Source organism: Aythya ferina, assembly GCF_964211825.1.
Source record: "Aythya ferina genome assembly, chromosome: 11".
In the NCBI taxonomy this organism is placed as follows: domain Eukaryota; kingdom Metazoa; phylum Chordata; class Aves; order Anseriformes; family Anatidae; genus Aythya; species Aythya ferina.
Window position 1 is genome coordinate 19,059,821 of NC_140307.1, and position 23,671 is coordinate 19,083,491.

General features: G+C 36.4%; 1 protein-coding gene across 6 annotated transcripts in view; it reads right to left on the bottom strand.

Moving 5' to 3' along the window:
• The window catches only part of LOC311442731 (protein unc-13 homolog A-like), a 48,247-nt gene that overhangs the window by 4,776 nt on the left and 19,800 nt on the right, over positions 1-23,671 (bottom strand). For 2 of the 6 annotated variants that reach the window (XM_084532293.1, XM_084532294.1), the window contains exon 7: positions 7,487-9,458. In XM_084532293.1, the coding sequence (XP_084388419.1) occupies positions 9,248-9,458 (211 nt within the window). In that variant the 3' untranslated portion in view covers positions 7,487-9,247. Of the gene's footprint in view, positions 1-2,062; positions 3,848-7,486; positions 9,459-20,474; positions 23,578-23,671 lie in introns of those variants that run through there. The other 4 variants (XR_014696813.1, XM_084532292.1, XM_084532295.1 and 1 more) reach the window with 4 other exon arrangements.

Sequence of the window (23,671 nt, forward strand, 5' to 3'; positions counted from 1 at the left end):
AGCTCCTAAGCAGGGAAAGGATTTCTGCTTACCCAGTCCAAAAATCCCATTGCTGTCACAGTGCAGTACTCGCTTTCGTATTAGTTTATCAAGTTTTTGTTGTTGTTGTTTTTTTTTTTTTTTTTTTTCCTGAACAAGACAGTAAATCAATACCGCTGACAAAACTAAGCTACAGATAACTTCTGTTAGTGAGCATTCACATACTGAACATCACTGCATCTGTCATGTGGATAACCTTGAATCACAAAGAACAGCATAAAAGCAATGCACAGTGAATGCTTAATTATCTATCATCTTTTGTTAGTATTGGAACACACACCAAATATTTTTAATGGTATAAACATTGACATTTAGATATACTATGCTCATTCTACAAACTAAGAAATAAGACAAGTAAGGAAGATACATCTAGGCTAATCCGTGCCACTACATTTATTTTATTTTTTAAAATCATCTCCAATTATAAGCCACTTAATATGGTGCCACTACCTCACCATCTTTCCTGTACCAAACATAGTTCTGTAAGGGTACAAAGGATAGCTTATTATGAGTAGTTTTTTGTTTAATGTTAGCCTTCAAAGTCAATTATCCTCATTTTTTTTTGTAAAATTTATATGTATGTATGTATGTATATGTATATATATAAATCCATCTCAGGAGATGACATTTATTCAAGTGATTATATTTCAGAAGCAAAAAATGTCTCTAGAATAGATAGGGTTAGTAGTTAAAGATAGGAGCAAAATGACATACACTGTGGTGTGTAGGTGGGAAAGAAGAAAAGGGAGAATGTATTTGATTGTATTTAAGGTTGATACTGAGTCAAAAAAAATAATAACACACACACTCTAAACCCATCCTCTCATAATTATTACCAGTACTTAATAGCTCTGATTTCAATTCTGTTAGAAAATTGAGGGGAAAAAACCAACAACCAACCAAACAAAAACAACCAAACAAAAACAACAAAACAAAACAAAAATAAACAAACAGAACAACAAAAAACCCACAACCTCTTCATTGTCCCTAATGATACAGTAAACATGAAACTGAAAAAATAGGTGTTGGATTCAAGAAATTCTGTTTTGGATTTTTGTTTTTAATCAAGAAGCAAAGCTACAATTAAAGGTCCCTATCTGGTCCTGCAGTGTTTTTTAAAACACAATTTTTCACGTACAATTTTTCCTCAAATGCTTAAATTCTGTCCCCTCCCATATATAGAAGTGATTTTCCTCATACTTTTATCTTAGCATTCTTACATCCTAAAAGATTCCAAGAAACCTTAGCTATTGCAAGCAGACACTGTGGCAATTTTTTATATAAAGAGAGACATTCTCCAGACCAAAAGCTTGGCACTTTTCCTATCTGGTCAATGTTTGAGTAAATATTCATTAGCTGCCATCCCTGTGGTGAACTACTGGCTGTCATCTCATATTTAATCAGAACTGCCTAACTCAATCTCTTAATTCCATAGGCTAACATTAAACGCATACGTCCCATATATTCTTTCTGGAACTTCAGGACCTTCAAATGGCACTTTGCTGTCCAGACAGTTGCTAATAAGTCACCTATGTATTTTCCAGTGAAGTAACAGTTCATGTTTGTTGTATCTGAGAAGAGATAACTGAAACTGCAGCACTCCAACTTCTCTGTTATGGGCAGATATTCTGTAGTTGTCTGTTTTAAAGACCATCCACATGAGAAATCTCCCCACACACAGTCACCTCTATTCTAAGTTAAACCTACTTCCTTAAACAACCAAGAATAGTGGAAAAAATAAATTTTATATATATATATATATATATATATTATTATTGCTGTAGCTCCTCTGCTCTTAAAAGCCTCCAGTGATGGATATCCTGCAGCCTGCACCAATGCCTAAGAACCTTCCTTGCAGTTAAACCTTCCTGAAGATCATTATTTCTTTTCCCAATTCCTTATAGACAAAGACAGTTCCCTTCTTGGGGAAGCAGGATCTTACAGTACACCTACATACAGAGGTTACTTTCTTTGATGAATTACTCATTTTTCTCATCATTCATTTTCTCATGAGAATTACTGATTTTATTTGTAAATACTATACCATCTGTAAAACACATTAGAATTGTTTAGTTTTCTGATCTTGTGCTACATATATTCTTTAATGTTCTTGTGATGGCCCTTTTTAGCCACAAACACACTTGCAAGTAGAAATCTTATTTTGGTTAAATATTGGTAGAGATTTATCCTTCATGACTCAGATTTTTTAAACACTTGCACTTAATGTCATATCAATTATTTAAATTGACACGGACTAAAGCACAATTAGAATTTAAACAGAGGACAAAATAACATGTCAATAAAAAGGAAGTGTAGTGACAGCTTCAGAAATTTGCAAGCTAGGTCATCTCCTCTAAGTAATCCCTATCTTTTTATTTCGTTTCTCACACAAAAATGTTGGAAAATCCAAGAATCTTTTTTTTCTTTTTTTCTTTTTTCTTTTTTCTTTTTTTTGCTTTTAAATATATGCTATAGGTACTATATGAATTCAAAAACAATGTTCCATTTAGTTTGTAATCTCATCTGATATAAAATACATTAAGAAGGAAAAACAAGGTATAGTGGTACACAAAAGGCAAACAAACGGTATTGGTTTTGGTTCTCCACTGAAAGTGTGTTTTTTGAACTAATTAATTAAATCTAAAGATTCTAAAAATTTAAATCACAGATGATGTGGATGATAGTAATCTAACCAGTTGGCTATAATACAGATGTATTGCCTCAATTTGAGAGAAGAACACACAACATTAAAAGCCTATGAAACACACAAATATATAAAGTAAGTCTATTTACTATTTTGTTTAACAGTTACTAGTAAATCTGACATACTCTTTCGATGACTAGAGAACACACCAACCTCTAGCTCATTAGTTTTGAAGCTAGCATTGACTGTCAGTTGTATGGTGGCCACTGGTCAAATAGGCATTGCTTCACTAAGATTAACCAGAATTTAAAAAACATCATTGGTGTTTTGAAAATATGAATTGGATTCAGGCACCAGAGAAAATGAGCTTCTGGACATGTCTTTCTGGGCTGTACTATAACTGCCATATACAATGATGACACAAGTTCATTGTTTCTGAAAATTTATCTACAACCTAAGCCAATGACACATGCAGATATTGCCTTTAAATATTTACAAACTGGGAATAAAAATACTACTGTATTTACTATGAGGGTGGTGAAACACCGAAACAGGTTGCCCAGAGAAGTTGTGGATGCCCCATCCTTAGAAGTGTTAGATTGCCAGGCTGGATGGGGCTTTGAGCAGCTTGGTCTGTTGGGAGGTGTCCCTGCCCATGGCATGGGGGCTGCATTAGGTGGTCTTAAGTTTCCTTCCAACCCAAACCATTCTATGATTCTTTCAAAGCAACCAAATCTTTTCAGAAGAACTAGATGTCTGAAGTTACAATTTCTGGATTAATATGCAATGAAGATAAAATGGCCTAACTACAATAATTTCTCACACATCTAAACAAAGTTTCAAAATATCACTTTTTTTCTGTTCCAGGAAAAAAAAAAAAAAAAAAGGCAACAACAACCTGATGGGCGGGAACCATGTGGACTTTTAAGAACCAGTGGAAGGAACTGGCTCTCTTGGAAAGTCAGCAATCACAACCTCAGATTCTGCTGTTACTAATAACAACTTACATGATGAAGAAATCTTATACTAAGTTCTTCCTTGACCTGAGAAAATTCTTTATGTTATAGTAATACATCAGTAGTTTTAAGAAGAGCTCTTACCTTCTGAATAGCCCTGGCCCATCTTGCTTTTGCAAAATTTCTTCCAGTTTGATTTTTATTTCTTCTGGTGAAAGAAAACATATTTAGAATAAATAAGTATAGAAAAAAATTAAAGAGCTCTTAAAAGTGTACAGACATACTGATCAAGGCTAGGTAAAACCGTAGTCTCTTCTGTGTTTCTTCTGTATATACTACATGCTTTTTATACTAGAAAATATTAGCTTTATGGAAGTTATTCTTAATATGAACTTATGAAAACTTACCCCGGTATTTCTTGGAAAAGTAACTTTATACTTACAGGAAAATAACTAAGCACCACACAGCATCATCTTTCTACTCAATATGTAGAGCTGTTCATTAAGTACTCTATCAGTAAGTGCATTCACAAGTAGCTTTACTTTGCACATAATAATACCAAACAAGATATATTTAAACATGTAAGAAAACTCTTTATTATGATCTCTTTAGGTCTCAACATGGAAGATTTTATTCATATCTGACAAATGATACATTATGAACTAGATCAGTATTTGTTATAGTGGATAACCAGTTTCTAGTTCATTTTTCCAGAAGGAAAATTAAAGTTGCAATTAAATATATATATATATATATACACATGTATATTATTTCAAACACCTTTAGTTTTGTATGGATTTGAATGCTGAAATTAATAACATAAAAAGCCACTATTTTAAGTCTCAATAATTAATATTTTGATTGTCTTACTTTCATTACAATGAATATAAGGATAGACAAACACATTTCCCTCTCCTCTTTATTCTCTACTAGGGTTCTTAGTTGATAAAATAGAGCAGAATATTTATAGTGAAAAGTCCCTAGATCTGCTGGATGATTTAACTGTAAAATTAGAGCACGGCACACACATGCTTGATTCAGCATAGAGGGAAAAATATACAGACACTAGACAGTAAACAAAACACATGTAAGAAAATATCAGACTGAGGTTCTGAAACAATTCTCATCTATCCAGGCATTCTGAAGCAGTTAATATATGTTCAAGGACAGAAGACTTGCTCACAGTAACCCCTTTGGATTACTTGGAGCTACAGTAATTCTAAGAGTATACTTGGCTTGCAAAGACATGACCCTTGCCCTTATATAATTAATAAGTTATGAAGGAACATTGGCAAAGGAACGTATTTCCTCCTTATTCTGCTTCATAAGTAAGGATTACAAGATCTTTGATATCAAATGGCAGGATAATATGAAAAAAGTGTTGGTGGCTGGGAGGCTGGGGGGGGGGTGGGAAGGGACGGGCACAAAAGACTGAATTTTCTCAGTAAAGGCAAATCCTTGTGAGACAGTTAGCAGTCATCCACTGTTTGCTAATGGCACTAAAAGAATTAGTGAGAGGTTATCTTAGAACCATCAGCTCTAAAACCTTCAGCTATATCACTAAGAGGAAAATAAAAAAAAAAAGCGACCAAAACAAAAACTCACATTTAATCACTTAAGCATAAGTAACAGAAATCTTTGAAACAGGAATGTCATGCAAGAGATTGCCCCCCACACTCAGAAGCTACGGAAATCAATTTTAATGATATTTCATTATTCAGCTGTTTCACCACACCTGTGAAGAACGTTGATTTAAGTTGTAATATACTAACTCAGTTCATGACTTTTACACACAGGTTAAAGTCATTAGTATAATCTCTAGCATTCCTGAGGAATTTATGTAATTCAAAATATACAGCCTCATACAATAAGAGGTAAGTAGTAAAATAAGATTATATAGTAAAAATTTATAGGTGTAATATATGGAGGGCTGTAGCAGCCTCTCTACTAAGTAAGGTATTACTAGTATTAATACTATACTTTAGTAATATCCTTAGGTCCACACAGTCCTACTTAATTATCTTGGATTTCTAGAATAATGTTCTTTTATTTGAAGAGAGAAGTGTTCTCTCTGATAAGCAAAGTAGACCAAACATGATTCAAGTGAAGCATGAAGAGGTTTGTCTTCCCTTGCTCTTATCTTTGGCGCTGCATATTTGCAGGTTCAGCCTTTTTCGTACTTGCCTTTTTTTTTTTTTTTTTTTAATATAATGTAAAACATCCAATGATATTAGAAATTAATCCATTCCATCACGTTGCTGTTATTTAGATGGGAAATATAAGGCAATAATTAACTTCAGGAATTTTTAAGGTAATTAGTTTCAAGGTCAGAAGAGGAATTGATTATCAATGTTGATTCAGAAAAAAAAAAACAAAAAACAAAAAAACACAACAACAAAACAGATTAGAACCATTTTCTCTGCCTTAGCTGACAGTAAGCAGGGTCAAGAGCATTCTTATGTTTTGAAGGATAGTACAAAGTCAGACAAAAGCATTTAGTTAGTCTGGATAACTTTTATAAAGTCATTGGTCTGTGCTCAGTCTGCTCAGCAGTGCAGACATCTAAGGCAGCGTGTTCAACACTTGTTCCTACAACATACTGTGGTTTCTGAGAGGTAACTGGTCAGCCTCCTGTAGCTCACAATGATAGGAAGAAAAAAATAGAGAAGTCTCATCATGAGAAGTCCAGAAATACTCAGATACAATAAAATGAGCATGTAGCCCAGGTCAAAGTTTTGATGCACTGTGCATCAAACTTGTCGGGTCTTTTGATCTCCCTGTCATATGAACCTAAATTACCAGTCTTGGTGAAGTTAATTTACCATCAGAAGACATATATGCACAGGAATGCGCAGGCTAGATAAACGTGAAGGCTGTTCACAGTTTTATCAAAAGCTAAGGATTTTTAGTAGAGCACAAAAATTACACTGACACTTCCATTTAACAGATGCTTCACCTATCAATTTTGTTGCCCAAACACATTAAAATTGGTCCAGCATTTCAAAGACAAAGGGCATTTTCATGGCACTTCTTATAAAATTAAATCTCAGTATTGACTGTTGAAAAGCAGTTAATTACAGAGCAGTTACAATGTGGCTACATACAAATAATTACATCTTCTGAATGCTTATTTGTTTGCAATCCACAGTCTAGAACACCTGCATTGATTTCTAAATATTCATCATTAATGTTGCTTTCATCAGCTCCGACTATAACCTGAAATAAACTGTAGGAAAAAAAAGTTTTGACATGATTACACTCTATTTTTTCCTCCTCAAAAACATATATTATTAAGCACTTATTATTCAGCAATTTCTACTGCCCACTACCAACACTCATGCTGAAATTAACACATTCTGCTTAAATCAATCTCTAGTGGACTGGTCAAGCACAACTCTATCTTGATAGCACACTACCCCAAAATTGTTTATATTTGTTTTACTTGAAATAACTTTCTGGAAAGCAACTGACACTGGTCATTCCTGTAAGAATATAAAATATATAGATGCTTATTGTCATTTGTAGTTAGTTCACAGGGAGGATGGAAAAGAATATGTAAAGATGAACAGCTTCAGCATCTTTTAGCATAAGCAAAAGAAAAAAAATAATACTTTTCAAGTACTAAAGCTATAGCTTCTGAAAAATATACATATGAATGTACCTTGGGAAGCATATAATAAGTCCATAAGGTACTTGAAACTTTTGAGAGAGGATTTACACATCTGTTGGTGCAGTGAAGCTCATCTAGAGAACTATCCAGATCTAGGGAAGTTGATACCAGAGTTGGCACACTGGGCCAACTTGATGTTTATTGTTGTCGACGGAAGGAAGACACAGACACTCAATATGAGTGAACACTGAACTTCAACTTTAATGGATAGCTCAGTCGCCTTTTATCTAGTTCGAACATAATCAACTCATACATATTGCAAAAACTAAGCTCAGCATTGGCTAACATTTCCCGCTCTTTTCAGTTTGTTCCTCCTTCTTTTAGCCACCGTCCCGCCTTAGGGACTTTCCCAATCGCTCAAGGGCATCGTGTCCTTGATCCTGATTGGCTCTCAGCCAGCTGCGTACGTGCCAGACTCATGTGAGTTGAGTACGGTACTTCACTAGCCCATTGCCTCCTAACTGCCCAACATCCACATGTCCTACTTCACTTAACCATTCCTCCACAATTCCCCCGTTTTTATTTTGCGCTACAAATACCTTCTCTGTGAGTTGCTCTAGTTTCTTAGTTAGGCAGTTAAGGATTATACGTGCAGCAACTAAAAAAATAATAATAATAATACAAATCAATATAATTATAAGTAGAAAGCGAAGTCCCTCTTTAACTAACAAAACCCATCCACCCATGTTCCCAAAAACAGATTTAAGCCAACCTTCAAACCAACTATCTTGTACTACAATTTTTTGTGTATGATCCCTTAACCGTTTCAACTGGTCGTGAATTGACTAACCATGGTCAGAAAGATAAAAGCAGCACATTGCTTCTACATCTTCACACCGATGTCCCTGAGCCAGCAACAAGAAATCAATAGCGGCCCTATTTTGCAATACAGCATGTCTTAGACTCTCCATATCTTGTGACATTTCAGAAAAAACTTGTGTTGTTACATTTGATTGTTTAACAGCCCTACAAGCAAGCTTATTAATGTTAGTCAAAGCCTGTGCAGTTCCCACACCAGGCACCAAAGAAACAAAGAATCTTTCTGCTGGACCCCACAATTCTACATCATCATTACAGTCAGAACCCAGAGTTTTTAGTTCTCGTTTAATTCTTCTGCTCCTTGTCGAGTTCTGCCACGAGTGTAAATCTGGAGTGAAAAGTGTGAGTCGCCCTAGGTAACACGGTCCTCCAAAAGCATTGGCTGGTACTCCTTGCCATGCACGGTCTCCACAGATCAAAAACATGCCAGAGAGAAGCAGCACAGCCGCCGCTGCTTCCATGGTTACGTCAGACAGGCTGCAGGGTCCTGATGTCCGTCCCTCTGCTCTGTGCCGACTCGCCACACGGTGAGCTCCAAGCGCAGCGCTGCTCGTGGCGGTGACTGAGGGGGGTGGGGAGGCTCCCATTGCCCCGTAGCCCCGAGGCAGCGTTATCATTCTTTCTGAAGGCGGCAGTGGGCAATGCCCAGCTCCAGCACTTCCCGGCAATCCCAGTCGCTCTGTAGCGGCAGCAGCGACTCCCTGCTCAGCCTGATGTGTAGCTAAAGCGTTAGTGACTGTTCTCCAAGGCTTCAATAAATTTTTTAGCAGACTTAATATCATTAATAACATCAAACAATTTGTCCCCAAATTTACGCCACTCTGCTTCTTCAAAAAACTGTATCAGGATTTGTAAAACAACCCTGCGCTACTGCACATGCTAACAACCCTGGTAATTCTTTTTTTTACAATCTATATCTAAAATGCTCCGCTTTTCTAAAAAGCATCTGAGCAAATTATACGCCGCTTGTCTTTCATACCTTTATATATACAGTTGCAGCCTTTGCAAAGACCTCGGCGGCGCTTTTCCGGCGGGACCCTTTATAGGCTCATCCCGAGTGCGGGGACTCCCTTCCACCTTCCGAGCTGCGGGTGCGGGGACTCCAAGTTTTCGTCCCTTTCACCTTTCAGACCTCGGCGACGCGTGACCGGCGGGATCCTCTCCCGGGTGCGGGGACTCCACGTCCCTTTCACCTTCCCGACGCGTGTGCGGGGATTCTTGTCCCTTCCACCTCCTGGGCTGCGTTGCAGGACCGGATCCTCCCTTATTCCGTCGAACACGTGGCCCAGGATCACTGCCAGCAGTGTCCAAATCCCGTTCAGACCTGTCCCTGTTCGGGCGCCAATTTGTTGTCGACGGGAGGAAGACACAGACGCTCAATATGAGTGAACACTGAACTTCAACTTTAATGGATAGCTCAGTCGCCTTTTATCTAGTTCGAACATAATCAACTCATACATATTGCAAAAACTAAGCTCAGCATTGGCTAACATTTCCCGCTCTTTTCAGTTTGTTCCTCCTTCTTTTAGCCACCGTCCCGCCTTAGGGACTTTCCCAATCGCTCAAGGGCATCGTGTCCTTGATCCCGATTGGCTCTCAGCCAGCTGCGTACGTGCCAGACTCATGTGAGTTGAGTACGGTGCTTCACTAGCCCATTGCCTCCTAACTGCCCAACATCAACATGTCCTATTTCACTTAACCATTCCTCCACAGTTTATAATATGAACATACACCTGGGCTACTATAAACTTGCCCTTGCTATGGCACCTGCCAGGTGATTATCTGGAGCTGATTGTATTGAAATAGTTTGCAACTGAAAACAAAGCATCTTGTATCACCAGTTTTCAGAGCAACTCTCCTACTTAGTAGAAGAGAACACTGTTCATAGTGAAAAGTTTATCTGGAACTTGGATTTGTAAAAGACTTAATCTTAATCTTAATTCTTAATCCCAGACTTAAGAATTTTCATTCTACAAAGCTATAATTTAATTTTAACTCATGTCACTGATCTCAAATATAGAGTACAGATAAAAGAATTGGTATAACATTAAAAAGCTATGTAATGAGATCCAGTTTCATAAAAACAGTAGGAAGAATACTAGGCAGTACACGTCTAAGCTACAAAATGTTAAGAGGACATAAATGACCAAAAAAAAACCCCACACAACTGTAAAGGAGAATTAAGAAGAGGGCTAGGCTTTCCACAGTTAGATTTTTATTTTATTTTTTTAATTCTCACAGATTCATGCAAGTTAGGACTACCTAACTACTCCATATGTATATATATGCATGTATATGTACACATATTTTCATATCTCACTGACAAGAGAAGTCAGAATTTGCTCCATGATACCTTTCCTGTAGTATTAAATATACCCTTGCACAAGTTATTATTTGCAGGTGTTCAAGTTGCACTTCAAAATTCATTTTCCCAACACTAAAGCAGAAAGTAATAAAAAACAAATAAAACCACGCTCATGGCCCGACCACTCATTTCTACAGCAAAGTTTAATTTTCAACTTGCTTACACTATTTTCTTTCACATTTGCTTTCTTATTATCTCTACTTTAGAAACTTTACCATCTTCACTTATCCGTCCACATCACATATATTTCAACTGCTTTCACTTACAATAATTCACATTTACAGTTCTAGTTTTTTTTTTGTTTGTTTGTTTGTTTGTTTGTTTTTGTTTTGTTTTGTTTTGTCTTAAATCTACAACTATGAAGCTTTAGTTTCTTTGGGATAAGGTACTACATTTCCTCTCAGCTTGTATTTTGAACATAATATTATCTGTGCTAATGAAATTATTTTCTGATTTTGAGATCACCTTGTGTACCTGCCTAAGTTTTAAAAGTACAACAATAATATTCAGACCAAAATATTTACTAAACACATGAAAAAAAATCAAAACAAACGAACAGATTTATATGCATATAGGTATGTGCTTAGTGTTTTTCTTCCCAGTGTTTTTCTTCCCCAATTTTTGATTATCTTCTAGTGAAACATCTAGATATGCATTTATCCCTATGGAAATAAAAATGTTGTTTTTGCAGAGTTACATTGTTTAAAAGTAAGGAAGGTGGTATTGAGATATGCTTGCAAAGATAAGAAAAGTTAGCAGACAACATTGTAAAATGCAGATAACCAGACTCCTTAGAACAATTAGGTGGAAATCACTGAGTCAAGTCAGATAAGCGACGAAATATTACCACTTCAAACAGTAAAAAAGTCAAAAAAAATCTGAAATTTAACAAGCCAGCAACTGAAGGCCATGTATTGTCTGTGAAACATTGGGTAGGTTGTGAACCTGGATTACCCAGTCAATGGGGAAACAGGGAAGGGTCCTAGTCATCAAGAAATGAAGTATATAAACTGCACTGTGTGACTAGTAGGTGCGTTCCTACTTGTGGGACGCCCACCATTGCAATCACAAATAAATTATTACTTCACTGAAGTCGTTGCCTGAGCCTAAGTTATTGCCTACAGAATGTTTCTCACAATCCCCATAGTGAAACTCATATTTTTACAGAATCACAGAATCTCTAGGTTGGAATCTCAAGATCATCGAGTCCAACCTCTGACCTAACACTAACAGTCCCCACTAAACCATATGCCTAAGCTCTACATCTAAACGTCTTTTAAAGACTTCCAGGGATGGTGACTCCACCACTTCCCTGGGCAGTCTGTTCCAATGTCTAACAACCCTTTCGGTAAAGAAGTTCTTCCTAAGATCCAACCTAAAACTCCCCTGGCACAACTTAAGCCCATTCCCCCTCATCCTGTCACCAGGCACGTGGGAGAACAGACCAACCCCCACCTCACTACAGCTTCCTTTAAGGTACTTGTAGAGAGCAATAAGGTCACCCCTCAGCCTCCTTTTCTCCAGGCTGAACAATTCCAGCTCCCTCAGCCGCTCCTCGTAGGACTTGTTCTCCAGGCCCCTCACCAGCTTCGTTGCCCTTCTCTGGACTCTCTCAAGCACCTCTGTGTCCTTCTTGTAGCGACAGGCCCAAAACTGAAGACAGTACTCGAGGTGTGGCCTCACCAGAGCCAAATACAGGGGGACGATCACCTCCCTAGCCCTGCTGGTCACACTGTTTCTAATGCAAGCCAGGATGCTGTTGGCCTTCTTGGCCACCTGAGCACACTGCTGGCTCATATTCAGCTGACTATCAACCAATACTCCCAGGTCCTTCTCTGCCAGGCAGCTCTCCAACCACTCATCTCCCAGCCTGTAGCTCTGCTTGGGGTTATTGCGCCCCAGGTGCAGGACCCGGCACTTGGCCTTGTTGAACTTCATGCAGTTGACCTCAGCCCATCGGTGCAGCCCATCCAGATCCTCCTGCAGAGCCTTCCTACCCTCAAGCAGATCGGCACACGTACCTAACTTGGTGTCATCTGCAAACTTACCGAGGGTGCACTCAATGCCCTCGTCCAGATCATCGATGAAGATATTAAACGAGGACTGGCCCCAGCACCGAGCCCTGGGGGATGCCACTAGTGACTGGCCTCCAACTGGACTTGACTCCATTACTTGACTCTTTGGGCCTGGCTATCCAGCCAGTTTCTAACCCAACAAAGCGTGCGCCAGTCCAAGCCACAAGCAGCCAGTTTCTTGAGGACAATGTTGTGGGAAACAGTGTCAAAAGCCTTGCTGAAGTCAAGTTAGACCACATCCACAGCCTTTCCCTCATCCACCCAGTGCGTCACTTTGTCATAGAAGGTGATCAGGTTCGTCAAGCAGGACCTGCCTTTCATAAACCCATGCTGACCAGGCCTGATCGCCTGCTTGCCCTGCAAGTGCTGCATGTTGACTCTTAAGATAATCTGCTCTATGAGCTTCCCTGGCACTGAGGTTAAACTGACAGGCCTGTAGTTTCCTGGGTCAGTCCTCTGGCCCTTCTTGTAGATGGGCGTCACGTTTGCTAGCTGCCAGTCAACTGGGACTTCCCCCGATAGCCAGGACTGTTGATAAATGATGGTAAGTGGCTTGGCCAGCTCCTCTGCCAGTTCTCTCAGTACCCTTGGGTGGATCCCATCCGGCCCCATCGATTTGTGCACATCCAAGTGCCATACCAGGTCACCAACCATTTCTTTGTGTATAGTGAGGGCCATATCCTGCTGTCCATCCCCTTCCACCAGCTCAAGGTACTTTTTTCTAAGTCCAAATATTTCCTCCACTTCTACCTAAGATTTTCATAGGCATAATTCACATTTATGTTGACCTTCCCATTTTTCTGAAGATATTTGTTCTTGCTTTGCCTTTAAGCCACAGTCCTTTTCCTGCACAGCTGCTAAAGACACCCTGCCAATAACTGCACCCTATTTAACCCTCCTCTTCCTGGAGATAATTAACTACTTGTTTTAACTATTAGTTTCAAGGAATTACTTTCTTCTCCTTAGTGTGATTTCACCCTTAAGACTATATGGTTATGGGTTGTTGCCATCTGCAGTACAACTGATTGAGGAATTCACAGCTTATTTTAACAATTACATTCCAATTACATTATTTCTATGTCCTGACTTACAGTATGACCAAAAAAATATGTGCATCATTACAGATAACGAGGTAGTAATATAGTTGGAGTAGCTGAAAATGGTTACTGGAACAGGGGGATAACTTCTTAAATCAATGTAATTGACAAAATCATTGGTTTGGTACACTGTGAAGTTAGAGCATAAATTAAATTTGTCTTGATTTTTACGTTTGCATCAACATAATTGTAGTGTACATGACTTCTTTTGAGTAAGACCCATTAGCGTACCATTCAAATACCTCTCACAGGCCTCAAGACAGCCTGCAGCATTACTGCAGATATCCCTGAACATAGTGCTGTGAGAGATTAGTCTTTTGAAATGTTAGGTGAAATAAATATTGACATCGACCTAAATGGAAAACAGAGAAACTATGTGAGCACAACAAAAAAGTTAGTTTCTATATGCGAAGAGGACAGAGGCCAGAAAAGGGATGAACTGACAATATATCACTATCTTTTGTTTATTAGGAAATTACAGTTAAAAAGGAGTAAGTTGGAACTGATAGAGGAACAGAGAAGAAAAAAAAATTGTTTTCGAGCTGAAGCAGCCTGAATTATGAAGTTAGTTTTGTCATCCCCTCTCAATGCAAAAATAAGAAGAGGAATAATGCAAGTTGTCATTCAAGACCTATTGTTAGATGTGCTGTGAAATAGCTTCATTTATGCTACCATTTACACGCTGTGACAAACTAAACAGTCTCTAGGGCACAAGTCTACAGTACGATAGAGCTTTTCTACTCCACTTTGACAGCAAAGTACTGAAAGGTTATCTTTTTGTCAATCTTCAATAGTTAGAAATCCACTAGCGCAGAAGCTAACACACATGCACATGCACAAAGGCAAAATATTTTATATAAAAGCTTGAATTCAGACTGAGAACAAACATTAGACAGGGTTTATGGAGACAGCCAAAGGTATGCAACAATTTATTATACTTCTGAGATATCCACAAAATTCTTCAGTACTAAACCCCTCAAGTACAGAAATTCTTAAAATAATTAAGTTACTTCAAATGGTTTGACTTTGAATGATGTAGATATATTTTGGTTTCATCATCATGGAGTTTTCTTTTTGTTTGATGAACTCTATTTCTCAAACATGGATACACACATTTTTCACAAGGTTTAGTTTACAAAACTGTGTGACTTTTATTATTATTATTATTGTTGTTTTAAATACTAGAGGAAATGATTCAATTACGTTAAGTATTATTCTGAAGAACAACTGCAAATGAAGACCTAGTGCTAAAGTGGATGAATCATAATAGTTTGGTTGGAAGGGACCTTCAAAGGTCATGAAGTCTGACTGCTTGACCAATCAAAATGCCTCTTGAACACTGACAGAGACTGTGCATCAATCACCTCCCTAAGAAGCTTGTTCCAATGTTTGACCACCCTCAAAGTATTTTTTTATTTTTTTATTTTTATTATTTATTTATTCCCCCCTCACATCCTCAATATCCAGTCTGAACCTCCCTGGCACAGCTTTGTCCAATTTGTATGTGTCCTGGTTACCAGAGAGAAGATATCAGCACCCTCTCTCCCACTTCTGCCTCATCAGAAAGGAATACACAGCAACAAGGTCACCTCTGAGCCTCCTTTTCTTCCAACTAGCCAAACCAAGTGTTCTCAGCCTCTTCTCATAGGACATGCCTTCCAGCCCTTTTATCAGCTTTGTTGCCTCCTCTGACTGCTTTCAGGTATCTTCATATCCTTTTATACCATGGAGCCCAGAACTACACATAAAAATCAAGGTGAGGCTGCACCCGTGCTAAATATAGGGGGATAAACACTTTTGACTGGCTAGCTATGCTGCGTTTTATGCAGCCCACCCACTCAAAGCTGTGAACTGGACTAGACTAGAACTGGACAAGAAGCTGTTATTCAGATAGGTGGAAAAGAGATTTTGTGATTTCAATCTTAGTATACTTAGTGTAGTGCCAATATTTTCCTGTACATTGCTGCAGAATAGTAGCTTTGAAGACTCCTTCTTACCCCCCACCCCTCCACCCCCACCCTTCTTCTCTGGCAAAGTGTATCAGACAGTAAATCAACATTTTACCAAGTAACCTACTAGCTTTTCTGATGAATACAGGGATACAAGACAGACTTCCTAACTGAGAAATCCTCAAGATATATTCTCTCCTCAGTGCTGCAATAGTTACATTCCAAGTACAAGATATTTATCAGAATAAAAGCACATGCAATTAGGACAGCAACTGATTTACAAGACCAGATGACACAAAGAAACACATGTTGGTCCAAATAAGACACAAGAAAGACAGTTTTGCTGTCCTGTGAAGTACTGGCTTCTAATCCACCTTGCCTCTGTTACAAAACAGAGATATATCTCCTGCACTGAAATGTTGAAGCCATTCCTTACAGCAAATTCCTTTATACACGAAAGCAATTTTGACAGCAAAAATGGCCCATTATTTCTGAGAGATATTATGCTATACTGAGGTCATCCTGTTTAAGGCAAACAATTCCTTAACCAATCTAAATAAAATAAATCGTGATAGATAATTCATGGTTCTCAATGTTCTATATTTGAAACATATTCTGCAGTTTTATGTAGGTGAATATTAATGAAGTATTTTAATGTTGTTTTTCAGTAGATTTAGTTAAGATGGTATTAGCATGCTAGACAATTATTTATAGTTAAATTAAATAGTGGAAAGGCTATATACCATACGTTTTTTCCACTTACAGTTCATTTGCAGTTATGCCTATAGATCTAGTTCAATTGCTCAAATGCTTCTTCATCCATACATTTCTGCTTTTCTGAATATAGAGCATAGTTTAATTATTTATGTTTCAGTATAAAAATCTGCATCTACAAATATGACTGGAAAAGAAATAACTTTTTTCATGTTGTAGATAGTCTTGAATAATGTGAACTGTGCAGTGCAATAAGGAGCTGTAAGAATAAGCCTCTGCTTCACAGGCTAAATGAATCATTAATACATACTATTTATTCTGTAAACATTTTTCCTTGAACACTTTTTTTTTTTTTTTATAGAGCAGAATGATATTACAAACAATAATAATCCATACCTTTTCCAGAAAAAAACAAACAACTCACAATCAACAAAAAATCTCTGAGGTTTGCTTTGTGAATTTAATGCTGCTCCTGTTTTCACTTCCGTTCATTATGATTTGCAGCAATCAAGCAGTAACAGAGAAGGCTCTACTGCTGTATATAAACATCTTTAGCTTAATACTGCTGTACATAAACAGCTTAAACCACTGGGAAAAAAATGAAATAAAATGCATATATATTTGTCTATATTGGAATTTAGTATCCTAATCTACTCATATTCAAGTAGTCTTTGAACATAACTGCACTGTGGAAAGCAGCTGGGTTTTAGTCCAAACTTAATCTCTATCTCTAGTATCTGCTATATGTGATCAGTATTTTCCTTGCCCTTCAGCAATTGTTGCAGCCTGAAGTAAAAGGTGTTGTCATGTGCTTATACACATTTTCTGACCTCAAATCTTGATATTGAAGACAGAAAAGGAAGAGTGTCCAAAGCACATGATTTTACTATTTGAGATTATTTCAATCTACTTACATGAGTTCAGGAAGACATGTTCAGTTTTAGTCATGTATCAATAATTACTATTCAATGGACAATGCTAGAAAAATCACATCAATACTAGAAATCCCATTTGAAAATCTGTACAGATAGGTAATCAATCACATAAGAAAAAAAAAAAGTAATATGAAGTTCATAACATTTTTTTTTTTCATTTTATGCCAATCATAATTCTAGCCAAGGGTTTGTAACCAAGCCATCACAATGCAAGTGATATTTGCAAATTATTTCTAGTGGTTTCATTCTATGTGACTATATTGGTTTCCTTTGAGGAAGCATTTTAAAGATGTAATATGGCACGACACTAGTAGCCTAATTAAACATTTTCTTCTCTTCCCGCAGGAACACTTTTCTCCTTCTGTTATATAGATCTTCCTATAGATCTCTTGAGCCTCTCTACCTGAAAATGGCTGTGTGTTGTTTTGATTTTTGGGGGGAGAGGGAGCGGATGGGGAGTTGACAATGGGAATTTATCTGAACAAGAATAGATACTTGACTTGGCTATTTTAGCTTTTATATAAAGTGAATAGCTTTTCTTTTAATTTTTGTTTTAGTAGTTTCAAAGGGAATATTGCACAGAGATTGAATACACTTCATTTGCACACATCTGTGAGCATTAATTAGATAAACCATTTCCCAGAAGCTGACAAGGCCACCTACTTATATAAAAGTAGTAATTTAACTAAAGTGTGTGTTAACCTTTGAAGAATGCAAACCTTTTGGTAATTACAGATGCATAACAGTAAATTGTTATAGCTACATGAAAAAAAAAAGAAAAAAGAAGAATGCATAGACCTTAATTAATCTAGAACCAAGAAACAAAGTTCTTACTGACTTCCCTATTCCATTCACACCAACATCCAATGAATTCTTCATGAATAATGTAATTACATAGAATTTCAGGGGAAGTCAGAATGATTTGTCATTTATTGTGAAAGGTTTTCACCATAACAGATAATACAAAGGCATAAATATTAATAATGAAGTCAATTAAAGCTCAATAACAGGCCATCATAGGATGCAAAAAAAGTCATCAAAACATTTCCAATAATCACAAGCAAAAGAGACACATGAAAAGATTTTAAAAAGTTAAATAGTGATTTATAGGACAAATGAAACAATATAGTTATAGGGAATAATATTGGAAGCTAATAATAACCTTTGCCATGTGACAAAGATATTTACATTTCACAATTGTATAACCTATTTTATAATTAAGTTTTATAGGTTGGTTTGCATACCTCAGCAAATCAAACTTTGTCTTTTGTGAGAGTTAGATACCACCTCTTCTCCTAGTAGTAACTTCTCCATGATTATCTCATTGATAGAGTGGAATACACAGTTATGTTGCAAACCAGGAATGATGTGAAAAATCTGTTTTTAAAAACTATGTTGTATTAAACCCAAAGTACAAAGCCCTATTTCCACAGAGTTCTTCAGAGCATCCCAAGCAGAACTACCAAGAAATTTGTCAGATTAATTATTTTACAGCTCTGCAACAGAATGCTTGTCCTTAGAGAAACACAATGTACATAAACTCTATTTTTTCAAATGAGAAATAGTTTGGGTATTAAAACAATAACTCAATGTAATCAATTTATCATCAATAAGAATTTTAAAAATCTACATCAGTAATTTGCAATTTAAATTTTGTGTCCACCAGGACCCTGAATAAACAAATAGACTTTCATATACTAGCCACACCTGGGGCCTCTCCAGGCACTCCTTACATCCCACAAATCCATTTAAGATCAGAGCTGGGCCTCTATTTCCTGCCTCAGGTTATGCTGCAGAAGCGACAACCTCTAGCTCAGATACAGCTCTGCCTGACGATGGACCCATTTATCTACACACTCAGTCTTGTACTGAGTTGTGCTGTCTTAAGCCTGGATCTGCCCTCACTATTTGTTCAATTCCTTATGCCCATTTTGTCAATTTGCTGAGTACAATGTTTTCTGTACACATTGCTCTTTATAAATTATTTTTTTTTCATTGTTAGTCTTCCATTCAAAATCTTTTAACACATACAGTTACTACCAATTTTAAAGTTAACATAGTTGTAAAACTTAAGAAGAGGCATCTTACAAAACCCATAATCTCTTAAACTTAAAATTCACTATCTTTATGGTGCTTAGTATTCTCCAGCTCTAATTTAAACATTGATCATACTTTTTCTACTGTGGATAGCTACTGCAACGTTCTTTATAAAAAGTTTTTTTTTTTTTTTTTTTTCTTCTTGAGTAAGCTTTTTAAAAGTAGTTTTTGAAAGAACTTTTACTCAAGAGCAACAGTTCTAAGCAACAAAAGATCTGAAGGAGAAACATTTGAGAAAAGCAGGAGGGTGGAACTGAAGTCTGCAAGGGCAACAGAGCAGAAAAGGATCATCAATGAGTGTGTTAACTTGAGTGACAGATGAGAATTAATCCTGGGGAACAATGGAATGAGCTCTCAGCACTACACTGCTATCCTAAAAAAGCTTAAGTTTATATCAAGTGTAAGCCACTGTTACAACAATTTTCTCTTATTGAAAAGATCTACCTTGCTGTAATAAAATAAATTATAAACACATTTTTTTTTTTTCCTTTTGGAATTTTAAATGACTGTTCTATGAAGCTAAACGAAGCTTCACCTAATGCAGAATCCCTTTCTATCCACAATGATTTCTATAACTCAGGCAGAAAACAGCTACCTAAAGCAGACAAACTGCTCAGAAGAATGCTCTTCTGAGAAAGAAAGTTCATACTTAGGGGAAGTCACTTAGTGGGAGCTTGACATAAACAGCTATCTTACCTTGCCTTTGGAACATAGAAGTATTTCATGATTTAAACTTATTTATAGAAAAAATAAAACAGCTCTAGGAGAACACCAAATCAAAGAACAATTGCAAGTCAAGTTTATTCTCCTATCATCCCATTGATTAAAAGTGAAAAAAAAAACAACACACTATTACTCGATACTCAGAAAAATTATTTGCATTTAGAATAAAAAGACTAAAAAATTGTTTTTGCCATGGGAAATAGTGTAGAATATTATAAAACAACACATGTTAAGTAGTCCACAGATCTTATCATGCTAGAAACTACAGAAATGAGAGAAAGATAGTTTTCATAAAAATACCTGTATTCCATATTATTTGTGTGAACTAGAAGATATGACAAACTAATTCTCTCCTTGTATGTACTGCAAAGATTCACACATACCAGCTAAAAACTTTTTTTTGACTTTATTTCTTTTTCACAGTAAACATGAAAAGATACAATCATGCATCACGGACAGTTATTCTCAGCTGTTCTGTGTTATAGCTTTGAGGGAAAAACTGTCAGTGAAAAGTAACAGGAGAATACAAACATACATGAACAGACATTATCAGCTTAAACAGCTATGGGTACATACTGGAAACATGATTTTAGTTTCAGGAATTACTGACCTGTAGCCTAGAGGTGGAAATTTGCATGGTTTATAAGAATTTTCTGCTTTTGTATAATTTTAATTTTCTTTCATGTGGGCTTGTACAATTAAACATATTACTGGACAAATGATCACTTCAAAAGTGATCTCTTCAAGTGAATTTAGACCTTAGCAAATGTTTCTTTCTCTTTATATAGAAAAATATGGAAGATTAATTACATTTTTAGGAGGCTGTAAAAAATTTCTTAATCTTTGAAACATCCTGAAAATTAAAGATTCAATTCATCACACTGAAGTGTTTGTTGTTGTTGTTTTTTAATTTTCATCGATTTGAAAAAAAAACTTCATGTTGCTGTTAAAATTAAAATCAAATCTAATGTTTTAAAATGATAATCCTATACATTGGTCTATCATGGTTTTGTATACAGCAACTCTCCCCTTTATTTCCACTGTGATTAAAAGGATGTATGACATCTATTTATTTGTAGGTAGAATAAGAAGTCTGAAGAACCAAGATTTTTAATACTTGTATAAGTAAGTATTTTCTGGTCCTATGGTTGATTTATACCTCTGCAGAAAAGACAAGCATCAGATAACTTATTAATATTCTTTTAAAAAGAAAGAGCTACTGTAATGCCCTTGATTTTATTTTTTAAAGAAATATTTTGTTTAATGTTGCTTGCTTTGGAAGTGCTCCCACTCCATATGACTCCATTTGTTTTAGTTTCATTGACAGGCCCCTGCATAGTACTTTTGTTTTTCTGGTTAACTGGTGACCACTGCATTAACATCGTCTAACATTTTTAATTGGTAATTTTAAAACCGAGCAAATATTTTAAATAAGATTTTGAGTGTAACATTTTCAAAAGTTGAGTAAAATCTTTTGAAAATGAGACATAGAAGCTTACCTTTTGATGCTCAATATTTTTCTTTAATATACTTTTTAGCACAATTTTGTTTCAAACAGTAGTTTCATATTTTACAAGACAGAATTATTCTGAGACTGATCTGATGATTATTCTGAGAATGATCAATCATGAGTATTTTCCTTTCTATTGTGTCAGTTAAGTGAAGTGTCATTTAAAATGCCCTTCTGGAGACACTGTTAGATGCACTTTGAAAATGCCTATAATTAGACAGAAACGTTTTCAATTTTGAAATTTTATATTGTAATTAATTGGTAACCCTCTTAAATTAATAATACAAAAGTTCATTTCAATTCAATAAAATTATCTGGGACAAAAAGACTAAGGAAAGAATTCCATAATCAAGATCATAGAATGGCTTGGGTTGGAAGGGACCTTAAAGATCATCTGGTTCCAACCGCCCACCAGAGGCAGGGATGCCACCCACAGGTTGGGCAAGGCCCCATCCAACCTGGCTTTGAACACCTTCCAGGGGTGGGGCATACACAACTTCTTTGGGCAACCAGTTCCATCAGGTCACTGCTCTTACAGAGAAGAATTTCTTCTTAAGAATTTCTTCTTAATGTCTAATCTAAGTCTATAGATGATTTTTTTTTTTTTTAATCTTAATCTCAACAGAGATCTGAGAGAGATGTCAGATCTCAGAGAGAAATGTCAGATCTGACAATATGCTAATGACCGTTCACATGTTTAATAATTCAATAACTATTTCCCTATACTTTTCTGACAGCTCTCACCCTAAGGAAGCAGTTGTAATTCTCTTCTAATATCCTGCAAGAACTTGAAAGTAAACAAAGAGAAATGATCACAAAAGCCAAAAATGCTGTAGTACCACATATATAATATATACTGGCTGACTGCACTGATGAGCTTGATCTTTTTGCAAACTAATTTTTTAGTCATTTTGTGTTGAAGCTATCGGCTCTAGCACTTTCTTACTGTAAGTCATTGAAATTCAAATGAAAAGGTCATTTAAGTGTGTACATGTTATACCTTCAGAGAGTACACAATTATGTAACAGTTTTTATCAACTCTTATCTGACAGTGAACAGTGCAAGTTTCTGCATTTTTAATACTACTCAAAAGTTCTCAATGCTTAGCCACATTGAACTCGATTACTGTTGATGAGGAATCTTATATACCACTACTCTGTCAACTTTGCTGTCCTGTCAAACTTTGTGCTGTTTGACACTCTTAAAAATACTGCTTGTTTTTCCTGTTGGTCACAATTTTGATATCTTTAATGCCTTGTGCACATTAAAATTAAGTATCACACAAGCAGCACATTGCTTGTGAATCACAAACTAGAAAATCGTGCTAAAGAAAGTCTTACTGATATTTGCCTCATCTAAAGACTCCTGTTGTGAGATGGAGTTCAATTTTTCAGAGCTCCATGAAAAGCTTTCTCTCCCATGCTTCAGTATACACCTCATTATTTAGACTGTCGATCCACTAACACAAAGCTAGAATAAGGTCGGACTGCCCCCATTCATTCCTGCTCTTCCTTTGTGATGCAACAATATATTTCAGCATCTGCCAAGTTAAATGGACCACAAAGCTGAGCTGAATGGAAACTAACCTAACGTTTTAATCCACAACAGTTATTCAGTCTGGTTAATTCAATGGCAAGACAAACTGTTATGATGACTCAGGAGAGGGACAACATGGGGAGAACTGTGATTAGCTGAGAGTAGGATGAAAATTAGTCTTTTCATCCCTAAACCTATTAAATTCATTAAACAGGCAGAAAAGTAATCAAGTGAACAAGTAGTGTTTCTTGTTTTTCAATTCAGAACACTGTTCAAGAGAGACTCTTCCAACAAAACACAGTTCCAGAAGAGATGGAAAACAGGAGAGAACATCCTCATGGCTATAAGCAGCATGGGTTTTAGAAACAAGGATGAATAGAAAGAGTGTCTTCCAGTTCTGATGAAATGTTCCTTTTATATGAAAGAAATTTGCTTTGCAATATATTTGCTATTAAAGAACATAGAAAAGTCAATGACTAACTTAATTGTCTTTAAAATATTGTCCTTTTAGAATATCACCTTAGCTTCAGAAGCACAAATAT